Source organism: Alligator mississippiensis, chromosome 10, assembly GCF_030867095.1.
Source record: "Alligator mississippiensis isolate rAllMis1 chromosome 10, rAllMis1, whole genome shotgun sequence".
Taxonomy (NCBI): Eukaryota; Metazoa; Chordata; order Crocodylia; family Alligatoridae; genus Alligator; species Alligator mississippiensis.
Window position 1 is genome coordinate 16,373,032 of NC_081833.1, and position 23,027 is coordinate 16,396,058.

The following is a 23,027-nucleotide window of genomic DNA, read 5'->3' on the forward strand; positions in this document are numbered from 1 at the left end:
CTGTTGTATAACCTTGTTTCCAGGAGCTGGCAGGTGCAGACCAAGAGAGGGTGGCTGGGGTATGTATCACAGTAGAAGTTTTGGGTCTGGCACGGTGGTGCATATGCCAGGGGCAGACAGATTGAATTGGAAGATACTGCCATGATATGTCAAAGAGCAGCCATGGTGCGATGTCAGGAAAAATACTCATTGTCTACAACGATGCTGGAGGTTATTCCTAAAGATGACACCTATCTGCACAGTAAAGCAAACAAGGGCCTAGTGTGAGAGAGAGCTGTGGTAATGTCAAAGAGTGCTGGGATTCCCTCACAAGGACAGGCACGTGTGGATTACAGCTCTAAAGTGTCTGTAGCATACAGCCTGCCTGTGTTGGGAACAGCTGTATTTTGCCTAAGAGCTCCCTTCTACAGGCATCCCCACAGGGACTTGCACTTGTCTCTGTTACTACAAGACACTGAATGAGAGACTGCAGAAGATCGATAATGCTGGGGAACACCGGGGACCTGTAAGCCCCTCCTGTGCCTTTAATAAAACAATTACAGCTCATTAATAATTGGGAAAGAGAAAACTGGTAATCGTGGGGCAGAACATGGGGATCATAGACTTCTGCTGGGAGTCAGGAGGCTTTGCTTTGTGACTCCCAGGGCTGATGACTTTATGCCACAAATACACCTCTTTTACTTAATCAAAAGAGTTGTATTTTTGTAGGTATTGGTTCAAGGCCATCAGGAAAGCTTTCACTTTGTGAGCACCTGAAATAAATTCTACTTTTTCCTCCACTTCTGTATTTTTAACATTGACACAAATATGTTCTAGAGGAGGCTGATTCTAATAATTTCTGATGCCAAATCCTATGGGGTGTGCTACGCAGGAGTGAGATCAGTAGGCTAAGGCAAAGGTAAGAGTGGCCCTGCTCACCTGTGACTCATTAGCCAGTGCTCAGCTGGCCAACTGAGGGACAGCTGGGCCCTATAAAAGGCCAAGGGAAAGTAGTGGCCAGTTCCTAACAGCAGGACAAATTCTAAGTGGAGTCCTGTGTCTGGAAGAGAAGGGACCAGAGGAAGAGGGCAGGTCCTTTCTGGGGCTCCTGAGAAAGAGTTGAGAACAATGGGCAAACACAGGGTAAAAATCTCTGACCAAAATGCAACCAGCCCGGGTAAGTGAAGATTTTAGTTTATGGGTAGGGCTGGATGCAAAGGCTGTGGGTTGGGTGAAATGCCTTTTTGTCTGGTTTGGGAATCTGAGATAAAGGCCCAGTGGGCTTGGCTTGGCTGTGCCTTATAACGCTTGGGGGAAAGGTGCTTGGAAGAGAGTGGGTGGGCCTGAGTTGTCTGTTAGGGAAGAAAAGAGTGCTTAGGAAGTACTAGTTTTGTTACTGATTGCATTGTAACTGTTTGCAAGCCTCTACTTGATGTTAGGTGTGTGTATTTAAGGACCCTGCCGTGTCCCTGTTTCTCCAAGTGTAGTTTATAGTTTCTTGTGAGAACTTCCGCTTTTACCATTTTATACCTGCCAGGTATAAGCACATGTAAAATATTAGCTGGTGGGGCAAAGACTAGTACTCCAGGGTGAACTGCAGTCTTGAAGCTGTTGCTCTATTAGTGACTCATAAACTCGGCCTAGCAGCCTAGAAGCCTACACTCAGTGCTACAGGTTGCCTCTTGCTAGAGCCGAGTAATTTTTTTTGAACTGAACTACTGAGGTCTTGGAGCATAGTTTTTTTTTCATGGGCCCTTTGCTGTAAATATCTCAAATTCAAGACATGTTGGCTTGCATAGATTAGATGCACAGGCCTCTTATTGTTACATCTTTCCCCTGGTTGGCTAAGTGTAATGATTAGGTTCAGGATTCCACTGCAAATGTTTCGCTGCTGAGCTTGAAATCTGCTTGCCATTAATATCTTCAAGTGCTTGCACAACTTGCTGTATTCTGCAACTGTTTGCTTTTGAATGTGTGTTACTAGACTATCAGTGCAAAGGGGAAAAAAATCACACCAGTGTGAACAGCTGTTGTGAAGTCAACTTCTTTATTGGAATGAGTAACAAAAAACAGGGTTTTTTTGGGTCAGCTCTACCAGTTCCACATTCAATTTCCAGTCCTTGGTTTTGCTCTTTAAGTGATAAGGGTTGAAGAGGGTGGCAATGACCCAAAGGGCCTGCTCCAGATCCTCCTGGAGTTGCATGCATGTTCCCTCTCTACAATGAAATGGAGAAGGGAGGCCTACAGCAAAGCAGTGGGGTCAAATTCTTTAAAAAAGAGATATATATAGCATCTGAGGTTAGGCAGTCAAAAAAAATTGCTTTTTGACTGCCCAACCTCAGATGCTCCAAAGGGGCCCGTCTGTTTCCTGCTGTACCCCCCTTCCCCCTTGTCTCCTCTCCCAAGATCAGATGGCTCAATATTTCCTTACTTTTGGGCTTTTCTAAGGGTGGGGGGAGGGAGTTGGTGGAAATCCCAATTGTACTTGTGGTGCAACGTGTTATTGACACTGACTCAGGGAGAAAACTAGCCTATTTTTTTTGCCCCTCTGTGCTCCTTCGCCTTGGTGAAGGATGGAACACCAGGGCCATTCTGTGATCAGGCATTTGCTACCCACCCCTTTTGTTACCTGGTTTAGGAAGTGATGGAGTGGTGAGAATGAGCAATGCATGTGCAGTTATAAAAACAAAAACAAAAAAAAACAACAAAACCCAAACCCCACGCACTTGATGGTATGGATCAGGGATGTGTCAGTAAAGGAAGGGGCTGATATAAATATTGGTTTCCTTAATGAAAGCCTAGAGTGAGGAGACTCTGAGCAGTAGGATCCCAGACCCAGAGACAGCCTGCTTGATTTACAGGGCTGCACAAAGCATTCTGTCAAGGATGTCAGAAATTCCCCCGTGATCATTTATTTGCCAGCCAGAGCTCCTGTTCTCCCTGTTGTAATAGAAACGTATCGATGCTGACAAGGGGAAATAATTAAATGCTCTCTACAAGGACTGCAGCATTAAAATGATGAGATTCCCTGCTTGGTGCCAAGTGCTAGATCAGTGCCTAGAAAGGAAAAACTTAGTTTACTATGAGCTCTTCTGGCCTTCTTACACCCACCAGTGTGGTGCCCCTTGTACAGTTGTGGTGAGGTCAAGTGGACTCTACTTAACAAATGCTTGACTCCTGGGTTACATGCTTTCAGCAAGAGGAAAATAATCCAGTGGAGACTGGCTTTTGTTCAGAGCACACCAAGGCAATCAAAGCCAATGGAAAGGATATTGTTGATTTTTCAAAAAGCTCTGTATTGGGCCCTTTCAAGAGCAGGCACAGCACTAGAATGAGGCTTTGCCTGCCACACACACACGAGTTGGTATGCAGAAGAGCCATGCAGTTGCAGCATCCAGAGTTGTCAGGCTTGGGGCCCTAGAGGGTGCTTATAAAGATCAGTCCTGAATAGTGTGTGACAGCAATGGTCTTTGGCTTACAGTCATTAATGTGATCCTCCACCTTCACTTACCTACCTTTCTCATGTACACCGGCTATAGCTGTATGAGATGCTTGGGTAGGGGCAAAGGCGCATGTAATCTGACTGGGATGGGGAGCAGCCATGGCTGTGCCTGACGTCACTGGGAGCTGTGGATAACGCGCACCTCTGAGAGCTGGGCTTTCAAGTCATTTCCCTCCCCCTTCCCATGTGGCCTTCAGGCTCGTTTGACCCTCCCTGTTGATGGCTTCATGATCATGCTGCTTCAGCTAACTCCTCAAAATAGCTCAGTCCTTGGTTATGCTGCCTTGGGCCAAAGCCCCCCAGCTGTTCCCAAACAGCTCAGATAACCCACTTGCTGGCAGCTGTCCCTCTGTGCTTGTCCTGCATTGGGACGCATGACCCCTGGTCACTGGTAAGGCAAGCAGAGGATTTGGGGTGATGTCATAGGGCAGCAAGTGCAATGGGCTTAGACCAGGAGAAGGCATATCATTAAAGGGTCAGTTGTCAGAGGTGAAATGAAAGGCAAAGACCTCCCCTTGCGGGGTCTGCTCCCTTTTGGGGTCTCTGGCATGCCAGCTGGAGGAGCTCCAGGCCACAGTCCACAGACTGCGTGCCATCAGGGACTGCGAGCAGGAGATCGACTCCTACTGCCAGGCCCTTCTCCCCCGGGAGGCAGAGGGTAGATCACAGTCTCCCTCCAGGCCAGAGGAGGACTCTGGGACCTCCTGCTGTGTCCAGCCAGGGGCATGGACCAAGGGGGTCAAGGGCCCTAAGGCCCGCTGCACCAAGGCCCCACCCCCGCCACAACTGAGCAACAGGGACGCACCTCTTGCTGCCCCAGCAGAGCCTGCTGAGTTGCCGGCCCCCACAGGCAACATGGGCCCAACTGCAGCTCCCGCCCCTGCTCTCCCCAAGACAAAACGTAAGGTGTTTGTTGTGGGAGACTCCCTCCTGAGGGGGACGGAGGGGCCAATCTGCCACCCCGACCCCTTAGCCTGGCAAGTCTGCTGCTTCCCAGGGGCCCGCATCCGGGACATTGCGGAGAGGATCCCCAAGCTCCTCAAACCCACAGACCGCTATCCCATGCTCCTTATTCATGTGGGTGCCAATGACACGGCTCGGAGCACTCCCAGCCAGGTCATGAGGCGCTACAGGGATTTGGGAGCGGGGCTTAAGGGTCTGGGGGCACAGGTGGTGTTCTCGTCGATCCTCCCAGTCTCAGGCTATGGGCTGAGAAGGGACAGGAGGATCTATGTGGTCAACCAAAGACTGCGGCGCTGGTGTCGTCAGGAAGGCTTTGGCTTTCATGACCACAGCCCGCAATTCAAAAAGGATGTGGAGAAGCTTGAGAGAGTCCAGAGAAGAGCCACGCGCATGATCAGAGGTCAGGGAAGCAGACCCTACGATGACAGGCTGAGAGCCCTGGGGCTTTTTAGCCTGGAAAAGCTCAGGCTCAGGGGTGATCTGATGGCCACCTACAAGTTTATCAGGGGTGATCACCAGTATCTAGGGGAACGTTTGTTCACCAGAGCGCCCCAAGGGATGACGAGGACGAATGGTCACAAACTACTACAAGATCGTTTCAGGCTGGACATAAGGAAGAATTTCTTTACTGTCCGAGCCCCCAAGGTCTGGAACAGCCTGCCGCCGGAGGTCGTTCAAGCGCCTTCATTGAACACCTTCAAGATGAAACTGGATGCTTATCTTGCTGGGATCCTATGACCCCAGCTGACGTCCTGCCCTTTGGGCAGGGGGCTGGACTCGATGATCTTCCGAGGTCCCTTCCAGCCCTAATGTCTATGAAATCTATGAAATGAAAACCTAGTTTTATGTTCCACACAGAGAACTGCAAGTCTAGGAAGGGTCTGCACATGGGATTGTATTGTATCCAAAGCAAGTGGTTTATTGATAAACGTTACAGGGCATGGTGCCTGCCTAGTCAGAAAGGATTCATGGAGTGTTTCACAATTAAAGAGGATGGCTTGCCCTCACCCCTCATAGCTGAGCTGGGGTTCTTCCTACCTTATTGCTTGTCTTTAAGATGTCTGAAACCCCTCTACTGCTTTCCCCTATAACCATATCTGACCAAGTATATCTGCCCCTGATCAGCAGCCACCAAAGCATTCTACCCTCTGAGATGCAGTGACTCAGTGCCCCTGAAATCAGGCATCCCCTGAGCACGTTATTAATGCAAGAACACTGCTGCTCAGCAGCTCCCTTCCCTGGTAACAACGCCACATGCATGTGATTAACAATATACACTGGGGATGGGCTAGGCTACAAGGTTTGAATCCATGTCTGGATTCCAGATGTTCCCAGGGTATGGATCAGTCTATCCCTTGGGGACCTCGGCATGGTTTTGGTTGGACCTGTTATTGGGTTTGGACCAATCCAGGATTTGGCCTATTAATGAGACAACATCAGGTCTGGACTGTGTCCTGCATTCCAAATGGATGCTACAATCTGAGGGTTTGGGTCTCTACTCACCTGCAGCCTGTGTCTAAGCAGGCGGATGGATACCTGTTCTGTTGCCTCAAAACCTTCCCTTGGCAGTGAGAGTCTCTCCCCAGCGACTGCAAGGCTTGTGGTTTAAAAATCATTTCTTGGTTTAGCATCTCTCATTTTAAACACAACACCAGCTCTGTGACTTGAGAATCTACCAGGCAAGCTTAGGCTTCATTTACACAACCTTCTGGTGGTCCTGGTGTAGTGCAATGAAGCTCTGTGTGCTACTGGTGTACATGTGAGCCTTTGCCTTTCAGGAATTTGACCCTAAGGGGGGCCTGGAAGCTACTGTAGAAATGAAGTATATTTACAGATGAGATATCAGCACTACGCAGTCCTGTAACACCTGGCAATGTGCCATGTTGTTACTGTGCATTGAACAGCTATTGCAGCCTCAGCTTGTCTTTACTGAAAGGTGTTTAAGTTTCAGGTGCTAATTAACAAATACACAGTACATATTTATACATCAAACTGTCTAGAGAAGGAAGCAGAGATGCCACTACTTTGCCCCAAAAAATCAGTCTGACGAGTCATTACTTACTGCCACTCCAGAGAAAGCAGCCCTCGAAGCTACAGCATTTCTTGTTCTGGCAGAAGTAAATCTGTCTGAACTACAACCAGACGCAAAGCAGCCGTGACCAAATCCTGTGAGACTTGTCTCTCCAAATTGCCATGCTGTGCTGGCTTCCTCGAGAACGTGCCCATTCTCCTGCTGCCCGAGTTCTGGCTCTGCGGTGGTCGCGGCAGTCGGGGGGACGGCATGCACAAATATGTAAGTGGGGTGCGAGCGGTAAACATGTTTCCAGACAGCTCTGCAGGTGTGTGCGTTCGAGCAGAGCTTGCTCCACATTCATGCCAAAAGTTGTCCCAGTTGACCCAGCTGTAAATAGATGCCTGGCTGTTTGGGCTGGGGAGTCAGTCTAATATGGAGTGAGTCACAATACCCCGTCCTGTGCTGTGTTGGCTGTGGAAACGGGTGCATCTTAACCCTGCTGGCCTGGTGAGCCTCAGCTTTTGCATTCGTGTTGTGTAGGATGCTCCTGTGTTCCCATTAGGACAGTGCCTGGGAGATCTCCCCCTCCCACCCTCTCCAGTTAGTCAGGATTTGGGGGGTGCTTTGTAAGCAGGCTGTCAGTCTCTCCAGAAAAAGAGAAGTTCACTGACTGGGTGTCGTTCCTAGCACTCTTGCTTCAGTCCCCCTTGGTGGGTGCGAGCCTGGCTGTCTGGTTCCTCAGTGAGGATTGCCATCAGTGTGAAGCGGTGGGTGAGGGGTCACCATCCTGGCAGTCACCTTGTTGCCACGTTTCTCATTCTCCTGATGGCTCCTGGCACCTGAAGGTGTCATGACCTTCTTTGGGTGCTTCTTGAGTGTGGGCTTGAGGTTTGCTGGGGGCAGAACAGTGGTGTGTTTTATCGGCAGTGGCTCCACAGGGTCGGAGTTGGATCTGGGCCCTATGGTGCCAGTCAGGGCATTTTTAGCTGTAATTGTGGTCATGGCTCGGAGCAGGGCTTGGTTTCGGCTGGGCCCAGGCAGTGGGTGGAGGGAGGGCACCGAGCGGGACTTGTACTTCTCCTCCAAAGTGGCTGGGAGCTTGACTCCGAGCTTTTCTCTCTGCCTGACCCCGTAGTGAGGGCTCTTCAGAGGGTCAGATGTGGTCTCATCCTGCTCTTCCAGTGGGCTCAGCTCTGAGGTCTGCAGTGCAGGATGCTCACTAGAGGCTTTTAGGACCTCACGCAGGCTTTTCAGCTCCTCAGCCATGTCCTTCCTCATGGCCTTGATGCTAGCGGTCACGTCTTCCCTCAGTGCAGTCAGCTCTTTCTTCAGCTTCTTCTCTAGCTCTGAAGGGACCCCATTGGTGCAGCCCCCCGGGGTGCTGTGTTGCCCGCATGTGGCACAGATGCTGCCTGCTGTACTTCCAGGGTCACTGCTGCCATCTTCAGGCACCTCTCCATTTTCTACCTCCCCATGAAAGACTTTCTCCACCAGCTCAATTATCTGGCTGCCAGAGCTGTGGTCTTCCTGCTGCTCCCTGGACAGCTGGGCTTGCAGCTGGCTTCGGAGATGAGCTAGGCGCTCCTGGCCTACGTGCTCTTCCCCAGAGTCTCCAGGTGTAGGGGCCTCCTCTTGGTGCTCACCTTCATTGCCCTGGGCTTCCCCCGTGTCTGGGATTACAGAGATGGTCTCCTTTGGCTTTCTGTGTTGCTTTCTCTCTCTCTTGTGAGTCGAGGCAGCATGGGGCACGGCCTCTCCCCCCTTCCGTAGAGTCTCAGTGGCCGTGTAGAGGAGCCGAGCATTGCTCCATGCTCTGTGAGACTCTGAGGCCATGCTTGGGCTCTTTGCTTGCCGAGAGCACGGTGTTTGCTTGCATGTGCCTGGGCATCCGAGTGTTTGAGAGCATGCAGCTGATCGTTGGTGTTAACGAAGGCTGCGATGTCGATGTCGTGAGCCGGGGGATCCCATAGGGAGGAGGAGGAGAATGGGGCGGTGCGATGAGGCCAGTGCTATAGTTACTGTTGAGCAGATGGTAACAAACTCCATCTTAGTGCTGTAGAAGAGATGAGAGGTTTGGCCTGGGGAGTTCCTCTCTCCCTACCTTATGCCCTAGGATTTTCCACCAGCACAGACAGGGAGCCACTGTTTGGAAACAAAATCCCCTTTCCTGCCCTGCATTGTGATTCTTGTCAGAATAGTGACCTGTCCATCTGTAGACTGGCATCTAATACATAGTCGTGGTGGGTGCACAATAGTGTTAGTAGGTTCTTTTCTACAGTGTCCTGGGAAGAAGCAGCCCCCTCTCGTACCAAAAAGGGCTGCACAGCTGCCTGAAGAGGTAGTGTCAGCTTCCACAAGACTCGGCGCTTCCTGGGTTGGGATGTTGGAGAACTTAGCTAGATTTCACATGGGTGGTGTTTGGAGTGGAGCACATAAAGCCTGTATCCCAGCAGCCATACTCAACTTTTTTTTTTTTTCCAGAGGGTCTGTTAAGAGCTACAGTCCAAACCTTCCAGGTATCCTGGCACTTAAGCAGCCTTCTTAGCATCCTAATGGAGGGTCTTAATCATGTCCCCTGTGCATGTCATTCTGATCTGCCTGCCCCAGCTCATAAGGAGTGGGGATAGGCTGGTGCTCCTGCAGCCTTCAATGGCACAGTGGGACTCCCCCAGTCTGTGGCATGAGGGAACACGCTTCTCAGGTGCTGCAAGCGCAGGGCTGTGAGGAACCATTGTGGAGCCCCTTGGAAAGCTGCTGAGTTTGGCCCTTGGCCGCAAGGCCTATGGCTTGCTCTGCAACCTCTTCTTCCTTCCTCCTAACTCCTGTGCTAGCTGGACAGGGCTCTCTGCCCTGTGCCAAGCACATGGGTTCAGACCTGGTATATGCCATGGAGCTACGACTGCCAGTTCTTCAGCTGCCTTTGCATTGTGCTCCATCGCTGGCTTTGCCATCCCTAAATGGCAGGCGGGGACTGATCTCCAGTGATGCCTTCTCCAGGCCATGGTGTTGCCTTTGCATCTCCTCTGGCAGCATGACCTGCAGAACAGTGTCTCAACCCTGAGCAAGGGGACAGGCCCCTATGCGAGGAGTTGATTCATTCTCACTCCTGGCTTGACTATGACCTACCCACTCCCTGCCCAGGCAGCTGTGCTGCAGGGCTGAATTTTCCACACTGAGAGAGCCAAAAAAGACTGGAGTCTGTTCCAGGATGGCCTGGAGGGACCTCCATGCCTCTGTGGAGAGCAGGGGCCTGTCAAATTACAGCCTCTGCTGTGGCTGAACACAAAATCATTACCTGCTCTGTCAGGTGTTTGTACTTGAGGTATAGGCCATTAATTGGGAGCTCTGGAGCTGTTTTCCCTCCTTGCCCTCATGCGGGCTCATTAAGAGCCCCATGGCAAACTCCCCCAGGGCATCACTGTTGCTTCAGTCCATACAAATAAATACCAGAAATAAATTCTGTCTGATGGTGGAATTACAGTCAAGCATCTTCTCCTGGCCAGGGAGTTCTTGGGCACTGTGAGGAACATGCAACCAAGAACAGCCTTCCCTGGCAGCGCAGGTCCAGCTATGGAGATGTTGTGCTATATTGGGGCTGGGTGACACTAGTTCCTCTGCAGCCCAGCCTCCAAAAGCCAACAGGGATAGTAGCAGCAAGCCGTGGCCTACAAATCCAAATTTCAAATTGGCTTGAGTCTTGAGAAGGAGTAAGCTGCCCTTTCTGTTTGCATTTTATTTATCTTTCTAATCTCTCTAGCCAAGAATGAAAGAAGAAATGCCCAGCAGGTGAGGATGGATTGCAGGGAGGTGGCAGTTTACCTGCAATAGATGATGCTCTGTGGGCTGTCAGAGTAATTAAACCCCATGAGTGGCTGCAGTGGTGACTGGGATGAAGGAGTGGGCAGTGCTCACACCATATTACAGTGCAGGTGTTCTCCCTGGGCGCTGCAGTTTCAGAGCTGTGTGGGGTGGGCATTGCTCGCACCACAGTGCTCTGCTCAGCAGATCTGCAGCCTGGCTCTTGACATGCTGGCTTGCAAGTCAGGCGGTTGTTCTCTGACAAACTGCTAGTTGATCAGGTGTGGCTCGCACCTTGTCAGGCCTGTCTCTGAGCTGGCTGAGCAGCTGCAAGTTTCAGTTAAGGACAGATCATGCATAGAGCGAGCCTTGAATGATTCTGCAACTTTCCTTGGTTTGTTTGGAGTTTTTTAGTGCCTCTCTCGGGGAGGAGACTGGCAACATTTTGATTGTGACCAGTAGGACAGCTGGCTGCCACGGGGTTCCCACTGCTGTCAGCCGTGCTAGAAAGTTGGTTGCAGTGTAATATCCATCCAGTCTGGAGCACACTAGGGAATTTATCTGAATTGATTTTTAAATCAGATTAGATCCATTGTGATGGACCCTTCTTGAAAGTGACCTTTATTCAACCTGTTTTGCTTAAGAAAGGGAAAGGAGCTAACTTGAAATAAGGCTGCATTTAATTCTGAATAAGTGTCCACACGTTTTTAATGCCATCTAGCTCATCCACTTAATGTTCATGTTCTCAGTTAATTTGGATTGACTTTCCCAAGTGACCCCAGGCAGACAAGCCCTTACAGTTCTTTCTCTGCTGTAGCGAGCCCCAGGCAGAGTGCAGTCCTGATGAATGAGATACAAAGCTGGGACTCTAGCTTCACCATGCCTGACTGTCTCTCTAGGTCTAAGTGTCCCTTTAGTCTGTGTTTTGGGGTTAGGTGGTGTACAACCTTTGCAGAGGTGTAAATGTCATCTTTCTTCCAGTAGATGGGTTGTTGGGATACTGGGCAGCATGGGCGAAGCAGCAGGCTCTTCTCATGTGGGCCTGTCTGAAGGAGTCATTGAATGTGGAGAGCTGCTGGGGCTGTTTGAACTCAGGTTTGCATGAAGCTTGGTTCCAGGACAGTGGATCATAACCTCTTGTTGCTGAAGAAACCAGCATTGCCTTATTAGCAGCACTGTGGGGGGTCATGAAATAGCAGCCCTGCAAGGTGAGTGAAGTCGGGTGAGGTGCCAGCTGCTCCCAAGCCCCTTGGAGAATTAGAAAGGAGAAGTTAGACGTGGGGAGACTGTAAAGACTGAAATGCATCAGGCTCTGCAGTGTCACCCCCGCTGTTTCACAGGTGGCTTAAGCCTCTAGCATGCTCATGACTCCCTGTTCAGCACCCATGACCTTGCCAGCCCCCAGACTGAGCAGCAGCAATGCCACCTGGTGCCATAAATGAGGCAGCGGGGCATTCGTCCCCCCTCTCATAACACAGCATGCAGAGTAGGCTCGTGCTGAGTCACTGGCTGCTGGAGATGACTCGCAGCTATGCCAGTAATATTGTTCCCCTTGAGTGTTAATTACGGTGGCCGCTTTATTCCCAGCTTAATCATAATTAAAACAATTCCCACTAATAAAATAAGTTTTTTGTTTTTTTTTTCTTAATTGGTGTAAACACTTCTCTGAACCAGGAGCAGTGTTTGCTAGCTTGTTAGCAAAATGGCTCTCTGCCCAGAGAGGGGAGGAGGCTGGGGCAGAAGTGGTGGGAGCGGAGCCAGGGATGGGGGCAGGAGTTGCTGCTTCCTGGCTTGCAGCTAAAGGACAGCATGAGTGCAGAAACCTGTTGAGTGTGAGCCTGTAGATACTTGTAAGCAATGGTAAATGGTTGATCTGATGCAGTGGGAGCAGGGTCATGCCCCAAGTGCCTGGGGATTCTCTCTGGATCCTTTTCACAGGGGACAGGAGGAGGCCTGTGGCAGCTGGGTGTTGCTGAGCTGTGTGCTGCTCAGTCAGCACCAGAGGCTGGACCCAACTAGTTTGTTGAGACTAGGGAAGAAACAGGGGATGCCCAACAGGACCCACCCATCTCTAATTGGGTGGGACAGTCCCGAAATGGGGTTCAGTCTCAGGCTGTGTGATTCTGAGACCGCATTTGTCACGGATTCCCAGTATCATTCAGGGATTCAGGTTTTCCGTTCACTGCAAAAAAAAATTGCGAGAAATGGAGGGTTTCCCTCTGTAGGCTGGCACAGTTCCAGCCTTCAAGGGGCTGCTTGGGGCTGGGCGGAGTGGGATGCAGGGGGTGCCATGTGCATGTGTGTGTGCACACGTGCGTGGCTGCGGATGCAGACAGTCAATGTGGAGAGCAACTCCCTGCAAGTAAGTCTATGGGGAAGGAGGGTGCATGGCAGGGTGGTGGGTAGGGGAGGGGGTGGGGAAAGAGTGGCAGATTGAGGCCCCCCCAGTGATGGAGGGAGTGGGGCAGGGCTGGCAGATGGGGCTGGGGGTGCTGCTCAGCTGAGGCTGTGCGGGGGTGTGGGTAGGAACGTGTGGCAATGGGACTCCACTGGGGAGCAAAACAGAGTCACAGGATGGCTCATCTGGGGTGGGGGCTCCCTCTGTTCTGACTCCCTGCTGCTGTGCATACTTCCAGGGAGGGGAGTTTCTGGGGGGGGGGGGGGCAAATGCCCTCCCCCCCCCAGACTTTTGCACCAGGCAGATGTGGGTTGCCCACTGTGGGTTCTGCATCCTGCTGTCCTCCCCATGGGGCCTCCATGGCTCAGTGGGTGGGACCTAGTGTGGAAGGGCAGACAGGCTCAATGCTGCTGCTGCTGCTGCTAAGAGCCCCATGCTGGCTGAGCCACCATGGTGAGGTGTCTCCTGCCCTCCCGGCAGCAGTGCGGGCCATTGTGTCCTCCACTGCTGCCAGGTAGGCAGGGAGCCCCTTGCCCTGGCAGTGTGGGGTTTCTGGGGAGAGGGCAGCAGGATGGGGAGCCCTGAGCCTGCAGCAGGCAGCCCATATCCTCCCCTGCCCGCAATGGGCTTGGCTTGGCTCTGCTCTGGCCGTGCTGCTGGGGGGTGGGGGGGGCAGGTTTGTGTCCTGCCTTTCCAGTTTAAGGTGGTTGGTTATCCTATCAAGGGGTAAGATCAGAGCCCAGCCTCTCTAGAACAGATAAGGCGGAGCAACAGCCAGTAGCCTGGCAGTGGGGGAAAATTCCTGCTCTGGTGACAAAGGGACTAGGGGCTGCTCATTTTCTAGTATCTTGTCCTTGACAAATTTGCTTTAAACATTGCAGAGACCAGGGGACCCTCAGCCTCGCGTGAGCACATGTGCCTCTGCGAAGGGAGGCCTCTTTGCTCATTCTGCCACTAACCTCTAGATTGAACCCTGGCCCCATTAGGGGCAGCTCGACTGCTATCAAAACCTGCTTTCACCTTAGTCTCTGGGATGGGGTAGCTCCTCAGCCCTTCCAGAAAGGAGGCTTAGCATTACCCTGAACTGAGAGTGACATGTTTTTTTCCTTGTGCTAGGGACTGAGCTGAGAGCTGTTCAACTTTGGCCCAGCCCCCCAGATTCAATGCTTTAGTTCTGTCGTGGCACTCCCCGAGTGTGCCTGGGAAGCTGCCTTTTGTTATAAGGTGAAGTAAAAGGTGGATCCACTGAGCTAATAATTGTGTGTGGTGCCAAGGTTTAATCATTGGAAGGACAGGCTATAATCAATGCTGGCCTCTGTGGGGAATGAGTGTTTTCCCTATACTTGGTTAACAGACCATTGATGGAATAGCGTGCCTTTCATTACGGCCTTTCTTTCAACCAAGGTAGCTGAACCTATGAATTACTTGAGATTATCTGATGCCTTCAAAACAATGAGTTGTGGCAAAATTCTACTACTCCTGTTTCTCTTAGAGAGGGTAAAGGAGTTGCTTCTTGAAGCCTTTGAAGGTAATGGTTGGTGATATCCTTACAGTCACCCTAGTATTCTGGGACACTGCCCCCCCACCCCCCCAATACCCCTGAGTCAGCAGCACTGCTGCAGGCAGTGGCAGAGGCATGGGCAGAGGCCACTCCACCTCCTTGCTGGGCTGTGCCCTGTGCCCCTGTGATTCTGGGACTCTCATTTTAATTTTCTTTAGGAAGTGCTTTGTGATATCAGGAGGCCGTGTGCTATATTGGTGCAGAACACATTAGTCTTCCCTGCTCCAAAGTCTTTCGGTTTTCTGAGTTCTGTTTACAGAAGGCCTGAGTAGAACAAGTGTGAGGCCTTTGAGTGTTAGCTTATTGCTCATGGGGTAAGCCATGGGTTGGCTTATTGCTCACTGTTCAAACCTGGTGGATCCCCAGAGGAACAACAGGAGAATGGGGCCACCCACAGGGTGGGTTTGTGCTTTCTTAGGAACTTTGCCTGCACCACTTAGTGGCATACCTGCTCTCCATGAGTTATGATGCTTTAGACTGCCTTGGGCCACAGCTGCTACAGGGAGCATCTGGAGAGGACTTTATGGAAATGACCACACAAGAAAACCCTCCTCCCACCCCAACAAATGGCTAATTGTACCTCCTCAGAGAGTGATAAAAAGTCCCTCAAAGGGACTGGCTGACTAGAACCAGTTATCCAGAGCTGGTTTGGACAAGAGTGGCTTGGCAATGCTCTTGTTCAGAGCTGGAGAAGAATAAACCAAGAGCATTTGAAGGCCACTGTTAATTTAATCCCAGCTCCTTTCATTTTTCACTGTGTAAGTAAACAAGCGGTTCTAGTATCTGCATTGAAGCACTCTTTACCATGTCCTTGTGAGGGGCTAGCACTGGCCTTGTTCCTGTTAGGGCAGACCCATCTCTTCCCTTGGAAGGTTCTTGGGTAGCAAGATATCTGACGATGGAGGCAAGGAAGAACTCCTTTTTGGTCAAGTTGTGTGAGGTTTCATCATTAGTCATTTTATCTGGCTTTTGATTTTAATATCTTTCCAATCTTGGAAGGTGCTTTAATGCTATGGTGATGGACATATGATTAGTACATGAATGATATAGAAATAGGTCAGTGCTCTGGTTTAATTTGAGTATTTTGGGGTGTATGTAAGATATAGAAACCTTCAAGCTCACCAGGATCATCATATGTTCAAGAAAGCCATGGGGTTTTACCTTCACAACCCTGGTGGTCCCCATACCCTTTGGAACCTATCTTGTACTTTGTCCCTCCTAGCTGTAATCATCTCAAGTGAAAGCTAGGAAGACTACCCTAATATAAAGCTGTTTCTAAGAATCTCAACCTCACTTTTTTCAAAGGGCAGCTTTAGGCAGGTGCATGGTGTAAAGGGGGATCTTGTGAAATTTGCTCCAGCCATATTTGAAGTGCTTAGTTGCTGTGATGCCATGTACTCCAGGGAAGCTGATAAAGAAAGATTTTTCTAGGAACTGGGTCTTGTCTGGCTGGACTGTTCTCACGAGACATTTGCTTCTTGGAAAGCCCACATGAAACCTGACTGCTGACTTATTAGATACTAACCTGAGGTGGCTGCTGAGTCTTTCTCTGTTCAGTGCTGAGTGGGTGATACTGATGTTCAGTGGAAATGGTGGGAGGGGAAGGGGGTGGCTATGGGGGTAGGGTCAGCCAGGCAGATCAGTGGCTCTCCTTTCCTGATTGCAGCTATTTCATCCCTCCTCCCAGTGTCCTGTTTGGGAGCAGGGCAGCTGAGTCTGATGCTGCTTCAAGGGCTTTGGCTCCTTTTCAGACAAGGAACCAGGCTGGCAGGCAGCAAAGGGCTGGAGCAAGGTGGCTTCTAGAGGCTAGAGCAGAGAGTTTGTTGTGGGTTCTCAGTTCTCTCGTGTCTGCTCTGTCCGTGCAACTGGTTACCATGTCTTATTCTCTGAAAGGCCTCTGAAGAGAGAGAATACCTAGGGGGAAGGTCCCTTGCCTTCTTCCTTTGGGAAGATCTGCCTCCTCTCCCAGCTCCTCTTAGAAAGCTGGGGACAAGGTGAGCTCTGATCGTAGAGGGCCTAGGGTTCATTAGCAGCTTCATTTGTTGTTATAACCCTTGCTTTTGTCTTCATCCCATGGGTGGGAAGCTCATTGCATGCACATGATTGCCTTGTTACTATCCTTGGGACAGAGTGGGGCTGTGTACACAGGTGTTATGTCAGGCTGGGCTGAAGGTTTCTTTGATCATCCCTGTCTGAGAGTGACAGACTATCCTTCTTTTAATTGCTGCCATTTTCTTACTGCAAGAGCACCCAAACTTTTCCCAGCTGGCAGCCATGGTTATACCTTCAAGGGATGTGCGCTGCATGCACTGAAGTGCAGCAGTTCTCTGCCCGTCTCCTCTCTAAGGACCCAAGAGAGGGACTGCTCACTTGAAATCTCTTATTTTAGCAGACCTATCTTTTTGCATCATGGATGAATGCATCCACAGGCCCTCCTGGCATCCCTGATTTACTGGCTGCAGGCAGCTACATGGGAAAGGTTACAATAATACACTTTAAGGGGTGGTCTGTGAAACCTTGTCCCCCTGTCCCTTTGCTCCCCCGGGCTGGGTGTTGATAATTACTCAGCTGAGTAATTACCATGGACCTCTGGTTGCTGCTTCTAGAAGTGACCTTGCTTGGGGGGGATTTGCATGCTTGGCCTTTCCTTAATTATGTCATTAGAGCAGGTAGTGAACTTTGCCCCGTTCATGTTCATTCTTTAATGCTGTAGTTTGGAAAACAGTCCATTACACAAAGGGTCATGTAGGGCACAGGCTCCCGAGGAGGTCTTGGTGTGTATTGTTGACTGGAGATTTCTTGGGCACTCTTGATGTAAAAGGGGATGAAGAGACCATCCTGCGAGCCAGGACGGGCTAGCAGTTTTGTATTCCTCGATTCTGTGCAGAGACTTCCCTTTGCATCTCTCCTTTTTATGGAGGAGGTCAGCAAGGTGAGGCTGGGAGGGATGTGCAGGTTACTGCGTGCCCCTCTCCAGGGTGAAGCAAGTCCTGGGGGCCTTGGCTACTACCAGAAGAGTTTGGCCTGTAAATAGATGAGCCGGTAGCAGGCCTACTCTATGCCTGACTTGTGTTTTCAGCTGGTTATTTATTTATTTATTTATTTATTTTTTTAGCTGCATACTACCCCCCTCTGCTGAAAGCCTGGTCTGGGAAAGCACAGAAATAACGTGCACACAACAGCAAGAAGAACAGTAAGAAGAGTCAGAGAGGCAGTGTGAAGGCAACTGAAGTACCAAGGAGCAGAGATGCAGGAGCATTAAGGGGTGCTGAGTAATGGCCCTGGAATCGGTGAACTACCTGAGATTTATCTAAGCCTAGAAAGCCATGGGCGTCACAGAGACACTGAGTCACCGGAGCGCTGCGTGCGCTCCCCTGAGAAGGAAGGCACAACTGGAATGCACTGAGCTGTTCTGCAAACAATACGAGCTTTGGCCATTTCTTCACTAGACAGCTGGCCCCGCGGCTACTAGCGGGTTCACCGTGGGGTTGTGGGATGCCTGACAGACCTGCAGAGCAGCTTTCCTGCAGTTCCAGGGAAACTCATTCAGGTGCAAATGGCTCTTTCCAGGCACAGCTTGGCTCTTTGGCCTCTGGAGAGAAACAAAGCCTCTATATTGCTTTGGCAGGCAGGGCTCCCAGCTGCCGTGTTGGGGGAGGACTGTTAAACTGTCTGAAATGCCGTGGCTTACTCCAGCCATCGATAGCAGTAACCCAGCCTAGCCTGGGCTAAGGGTGCTGCTCCTGCATGTCCATGGTCTATGCTGAACTGCTTGGAGGTATCTGACCTTTTTTCCTTAGGGTGCAGCCTGGGCTTGTGCCTGGTTAGTGATGACATGGGGTGTTGCTCCTTTGGGGATTCCTGCTGCCTGGACCCCTCTTTGCTTTTGTTTTCCTTCCACATATTGCAAGAGGAGAGGTGAGACTCCAGCCCCACCCCCCGGCCCTATATGATAGGCACCCTGCTCCAGTCGCTGTACCAGACAGCCTTAAAGTGACAACTGAACCTACTCCCAGTGACCTACCTAGGCTGTGTAAGTCTGTGTGCAGGGCTTTCTCGTTGTTCAGAAGGACTTTGCAGAAGGCAGGCCTGGCTCAACCAGGCAGAGCTGCTTTCTCGTTCTGGGGTAGATTCCTTCAAGCAGGGGAATTCCTCAGAGTCTTCCCATAACTTGTGTGATGTTCTGAACTTGCATCCGAGCGGTGACAGCTGCTGAAGGACTCCTCACCAGCACTGAATATGACTGACACTTCAAATTGTTGTGTAGCATGAAGCACAAGGAGGTGGCAGTGAGTCCATCCTGTTCCTCCCTCCCCCTGAACATCAAGGCTCTTGGGTCTCATCTCATAGCAGATATGCAATATGTGGCCTATTCCAGTCTGACGTTGCATCCAAGTTGAGCTACCACAGAACAAAACCTTGGTGCTAATGAATGGTGCCAGGGCCTTGCTGGAGTCAGCGCTGAGCAGGTAGCCCACAGCCCATCTGGAGAGAGGGAGGGAGATACAAATAGCATGCTATATGCATAGAGAGAGAACCAGAGTTGTGGTTTGTAGTTATGCAAGATTAGGGAAGACAAATTTTTTTTGGCCTGAGAGATTTGTGAATCATTTTAGAGACCCTGTTCTTGGCAGCTGGAGGCACAGAGGAGTGTGTTAGTGGCTGTTTGGAGGATTGAGGTATGTTTATACAGAGCAGGGTTTGGTCAGGAAGGCCAGAAGGGAGCATCTCGGAGGCACCTTCTGACGTTCACTAAAAACAGCGGCATGCAGTTTCCTCTAGTGCCAGTGTTACGTTCTGGGGATTGAGTCCTGGCTACCATGCTCTGGGACTCGCTGAGCATTGCTAGGTACATGTTATCTGAGGTTGGTCATAGCAGCATAGCTTTATCTGCTGTCACATATTTGCTGTGAGGGGGAAGAAGACCCAAACAGAGCTCTCTGTAGACAGAGTGGGTTTGATAGCAGATTCCCAGGGTTGCCCTCAATGGAATCCGTGCTTCAAGGAGCTTCACATGGGCCTTGGGAACAGTCTGACCCAGGCCTTTGAGATGCTGCCTCTGTCTCACTGACTGGAGTAAGGCTTGTGGACCAGGAACTAGTGCAGACTGTTTGACTTTCAGACATTCCTGTCTTGCTGTGTTCATGCTATAGCTCCAGCCAAGGCTCTCAAGGATCTCAGCCAAGAGAGACAAAAGGACAGACACGTGTCACTGCAGTGTCCAGCGTGGTGCATGGAAAAACCCAGCTTCCTGGACCCCAGCCTGCTTCAGAGCTCCGCTGGAGGCAGTCTGTCCTCCAACTTCTACATAAACCACTTATGGAGATGAGACGGGACTTGAGGTTCATAAATGCCCGCTGAAACGCTCTGGAACATGAGTTTATTGGCCTTGAAGCATTAACTGTTTCAGTTATGGTGGCAGCTCTCAAGGGCGCTGACTTTTTCCATCACAGCCTTATAGTTGGGTAAATAAGGCCAAGGTTTACCTAGCACGTGTCTATCCATCTCTGGTCTGAATCCTTTCCCAACATGTATTGCTCTTCAAACTGTTCCTTTCTGCTTGTAGGGTAGCTGCATTTGTGTCATGGTAAGGTGACTCCAGTCATAGCAAGGAAAGAGAAACAATCATGGGTGGAGGAATTGTAGAGACACTTCTGTGAGCAGCTCCTTCCTACTGCTTTCACCTCCTGTTTCTTTGGCCCGGCGAGTGGCCCTTCAGGACCGAAGCCCGCTGAGATCAACAGGAGTTTTTTTGCTTGCTTTGGATACTTTGGGTCTGACCCACAGCTATGGAGATACGGGGAAGACCTGCTTGGGAGGCGCTGCTGCTTGTTGAGAGGATGGCTGAGTGCTGAGGATGACGTCTATGTTGCAGGCTGCATCGAGGAGATTATCAGACCTAGCTGTAAAGGAGCTGATTTGGGTATTGGATGCGGTCTGGCTGTGGTGGCGCAGAGCTCAATGTGGGCTAATTTATCTACTTCTCCAAAGGTTAAATAAGCCCCAGTGGAGTCCTGTTCAGCAGTAGCTAGTCTGCTTTTGGTGCGGAGGCCAGCCCAGCTGTCTATTCGATGCTGCCGCCCGCAGACGTAACCAGAAGTGGGTGGCTTTTCCCTGTGAAAGAGTCCCGTGCTAAAGGCTTGTCTGCCTAGGGAATGACCTTCTCGTCAGCCAGCTCCCTTCTCTAATACGCTTGACAGGAAGCAGAAGAGTTTGGCAAAGAGCCCCATATGCATGAAGCCAATTCCATTTCTCACGGCTGTCAAAATGTGAAAATTGCCTCATCTAAAACCTAACGGGGGAGATCAGGGAAAAATCCACCTTTATTACAAGGGAAGCTCCTGGGGAGATGAGCTCTGGCCTTCTCACATTTACCTCGGATGTGAGTTATTAGCCTATAAAGTGCCAGGACAGGCCGTTCCGTTTGGGCTATGATAACAGGTTGTTAATGAGGTCTCACTGAGCTCTAGAGACCCAATTTATGAACTTGGTGTATCAGACACTAAACAAGCCAGTGCTCGTGTGTTTGTAATGAGAGCTGGGTCAAACCCAAGACTCCCTGCACCTCGGAGGAGGCCGAAGGGGCAAGAACAGGTTTTTGGGGGCAAACCCCTCACTCATCTGGGCTGCTGGAAATGTGCTAGGTCTGAGTATTGTACCTCTGGGAAAACCATCTCCGGTGCCTTTGGGGGTCAGTGTTCAATGGTAGGGTGATCCCAGCAGGGGTTGTTTTTGGGGCAGTATCTCATAGGTGGTGGTGGGCTCTGGAACAGCTCCTACCAATCCAGGGGGAAGCTGGGCAGTATATAATACCCCACCTACCTTGGATCTCTGAACATGCATGTAAGGAGATCGGTGAGCAGAGCCACTTATTCTCAAGCTTTTCCTTTCCAGCAAATTGGTACAAAGGCTGGTCAAACCCATGTTTACTTTCCTCTGTCTTGAAGAGAAGGGAATATAAACTGACCATACTCGGTCATCATGAGGATGAAAGAGAAGGGGTTTTCCCCTGGGAGAAGGGAGACTTTTCCCCCTCCTTCTGTGTTTGGGATTTATCAGAAATGTAACCTGTGCACTCACCTCCTGTAATGTATCTTCATCCAGCTCTTCCTCCTTCCTCTATGCACAGAATGTCCTATCTGGGGTACGGAGGTGCAGTTATAATTCTTCCAAAACCAACAGGATAAAAACAGTGTTTGCAGCTTTTGGTGAGCTTACACCTTACCCTAATCTTGTTGACGCCTCCTATCACCTAGGGTCACTTCTGAATGGGAGCTTTGCCCTTGACTTTGTTTCTTCCATAGTAAATCCTGTTCTTTCCAAATGGGGCAAACTGTTGATCCCTTCCAGGTCCTTAGTTTTTCATAATGGGTTTTCTTGTTAAAGATGTGTCTTGCTTTCCTGAGGTGTGATGCTACCATCTTCTGGTTAAAACCAGTAATGTCTCCACCCTGTTTCTTTAACTAGTGGCTCTTTCCACATTGTGGATGTGAAACCAGACACGTAAATCAAAGTATGATACTGTCATCTACCAAATACAACTGGGCATGGAGACTGGTCTTCTAAAAATGTAATTTGTACCAGGTGGGGCATGCCTTCTTCCTAATCCTTTCTTTAAACGCTTGTTTGGGACTTGTGCCTACAAAGGACTTTGTGCAAGCCCTATCTCATGCATCTTATGCATGGTGGTATTCAGACCCCTACATTAGGCTCCTGCCAAAATGCAAGCCCTTCCTATACTTTTAGCTGAAGAACCAGAGCCCTGCTTCCCCTTCTGAGGTTAAATACTTCTTTGGCAATCCCTTGGAGTCGAGGATGATAGGGCAATCACGGAGGGCAATCTGTGGATCCAAATATGCCTGCCAAGGCTAATGTGGGGTTGACAGAGCCTGTTGCAACATGGGCACGCATTTCCATGTGGGGTATTACAATGACACCTTTGGATACCAATCAGGGGTGGGGACCTCATTGGGCAAGACATTGAATACCCCCACTCTGCCCAAAATGGCACTCCGTTTTCAATATAAGTAGCGATTTATTTTACCATCTGCTGAAGGAAGAGCGAAACTATACAGAGCCTGTCACTGCAACTTTTTCTGTGTTTGTCTTCCACCATCCAGATCTAGGCACTCAACACTTGCAAGTAAACTCCTTCATATCCAGGAAGGAACTGTTTTAGCAGGGCAGTCAATTTTCTGTTGACTGCAGGGGGGAAAAATGGGCTTTCAATGAAACTAAATTAATGACTGAGCCTTCCTGAAGTATTGTCCATTGAAAACTAAAACTTTCCCCAGCCTCTTTGGCCAATTGATCATCTAGTTTCTGGCTGAAAAACTTAGGTTTTACCCCCTTCTCTGTCCCTTTCTCCCTTAATTGTGGAAATAAAATGCACAAATCTGGAAGGGAAACACAGGAAATGTGTGAAAGCATAGTAAGGCTAAGGAAGTTGCCCTCTTACTGTCTACTTTCCTGAAAATCCCTGTCCTCCCTGATGAGTTAGTAGGGCTGGTCAGGAAATGTTTTTTTTTTTTTCTGCAAAACATTCTTGGAAACATTTGCTTTAAAGTAGATTGAAAAGTCAGATTCATACATGTTTTCCCGTGTGTGTGTGTGTGTGTGTGTGTGTGTGTGTGTGTGGGGGGGGGGGGGGGGAGAGAGAATCTCAAATTCTCCTTTTTTTGAAAAACAAGAAACTTTCAGCTTGCCCATGACCCTCAGTTCCCCAGGCCGCCTGTGTGCTGTGGTGTTGGACAGCAGGGGGAGACAGGAGCCTAGGGAACTTGGGCTTGCAGGAAGTACGTAGGTAAGCTGC

The 23,027-nt window shown here is 50.2% G+C and overlaps 1 protein-coding gene and 1 long non-coding RNA gene across 2 annotated transcripts; one reads left to right on the top strand and one right to left on the bottom strand.

Moving 5' to 3' along the window:
- The first annotated feature begins 1,015 nt into the window (after positions 1-1,015).
- On the top strand, positions 1,016-22,746 carry LOC132243521 (uncharacterized). Its single transcript, XR_009455148.1, has 2 exons — positions 1,016-1,156; positions 17,331-22,746. It is a non-coding gene; the product is annotated as an uncharacterized LOC132243521 (long non-coding RNA).
- LOC132243442 (uncharacterized) lies at positions 5,426-8,449 on the bottom strand. The gene has a single exon (XM_059713271.1). The coding sequence runs from the start codon at positions 8,289-8,291 to the stop codon at positions 7,197-7,199; it is 1,095 nt and encodes a 364-aa protein (XP_059569254.1). The 5' UTR covers positions 8,292-8,449; the 3' UTR covers positions 5,426-7,196.
- Positions 22,747-23,027: the final 281 nt, after the last annotated feature.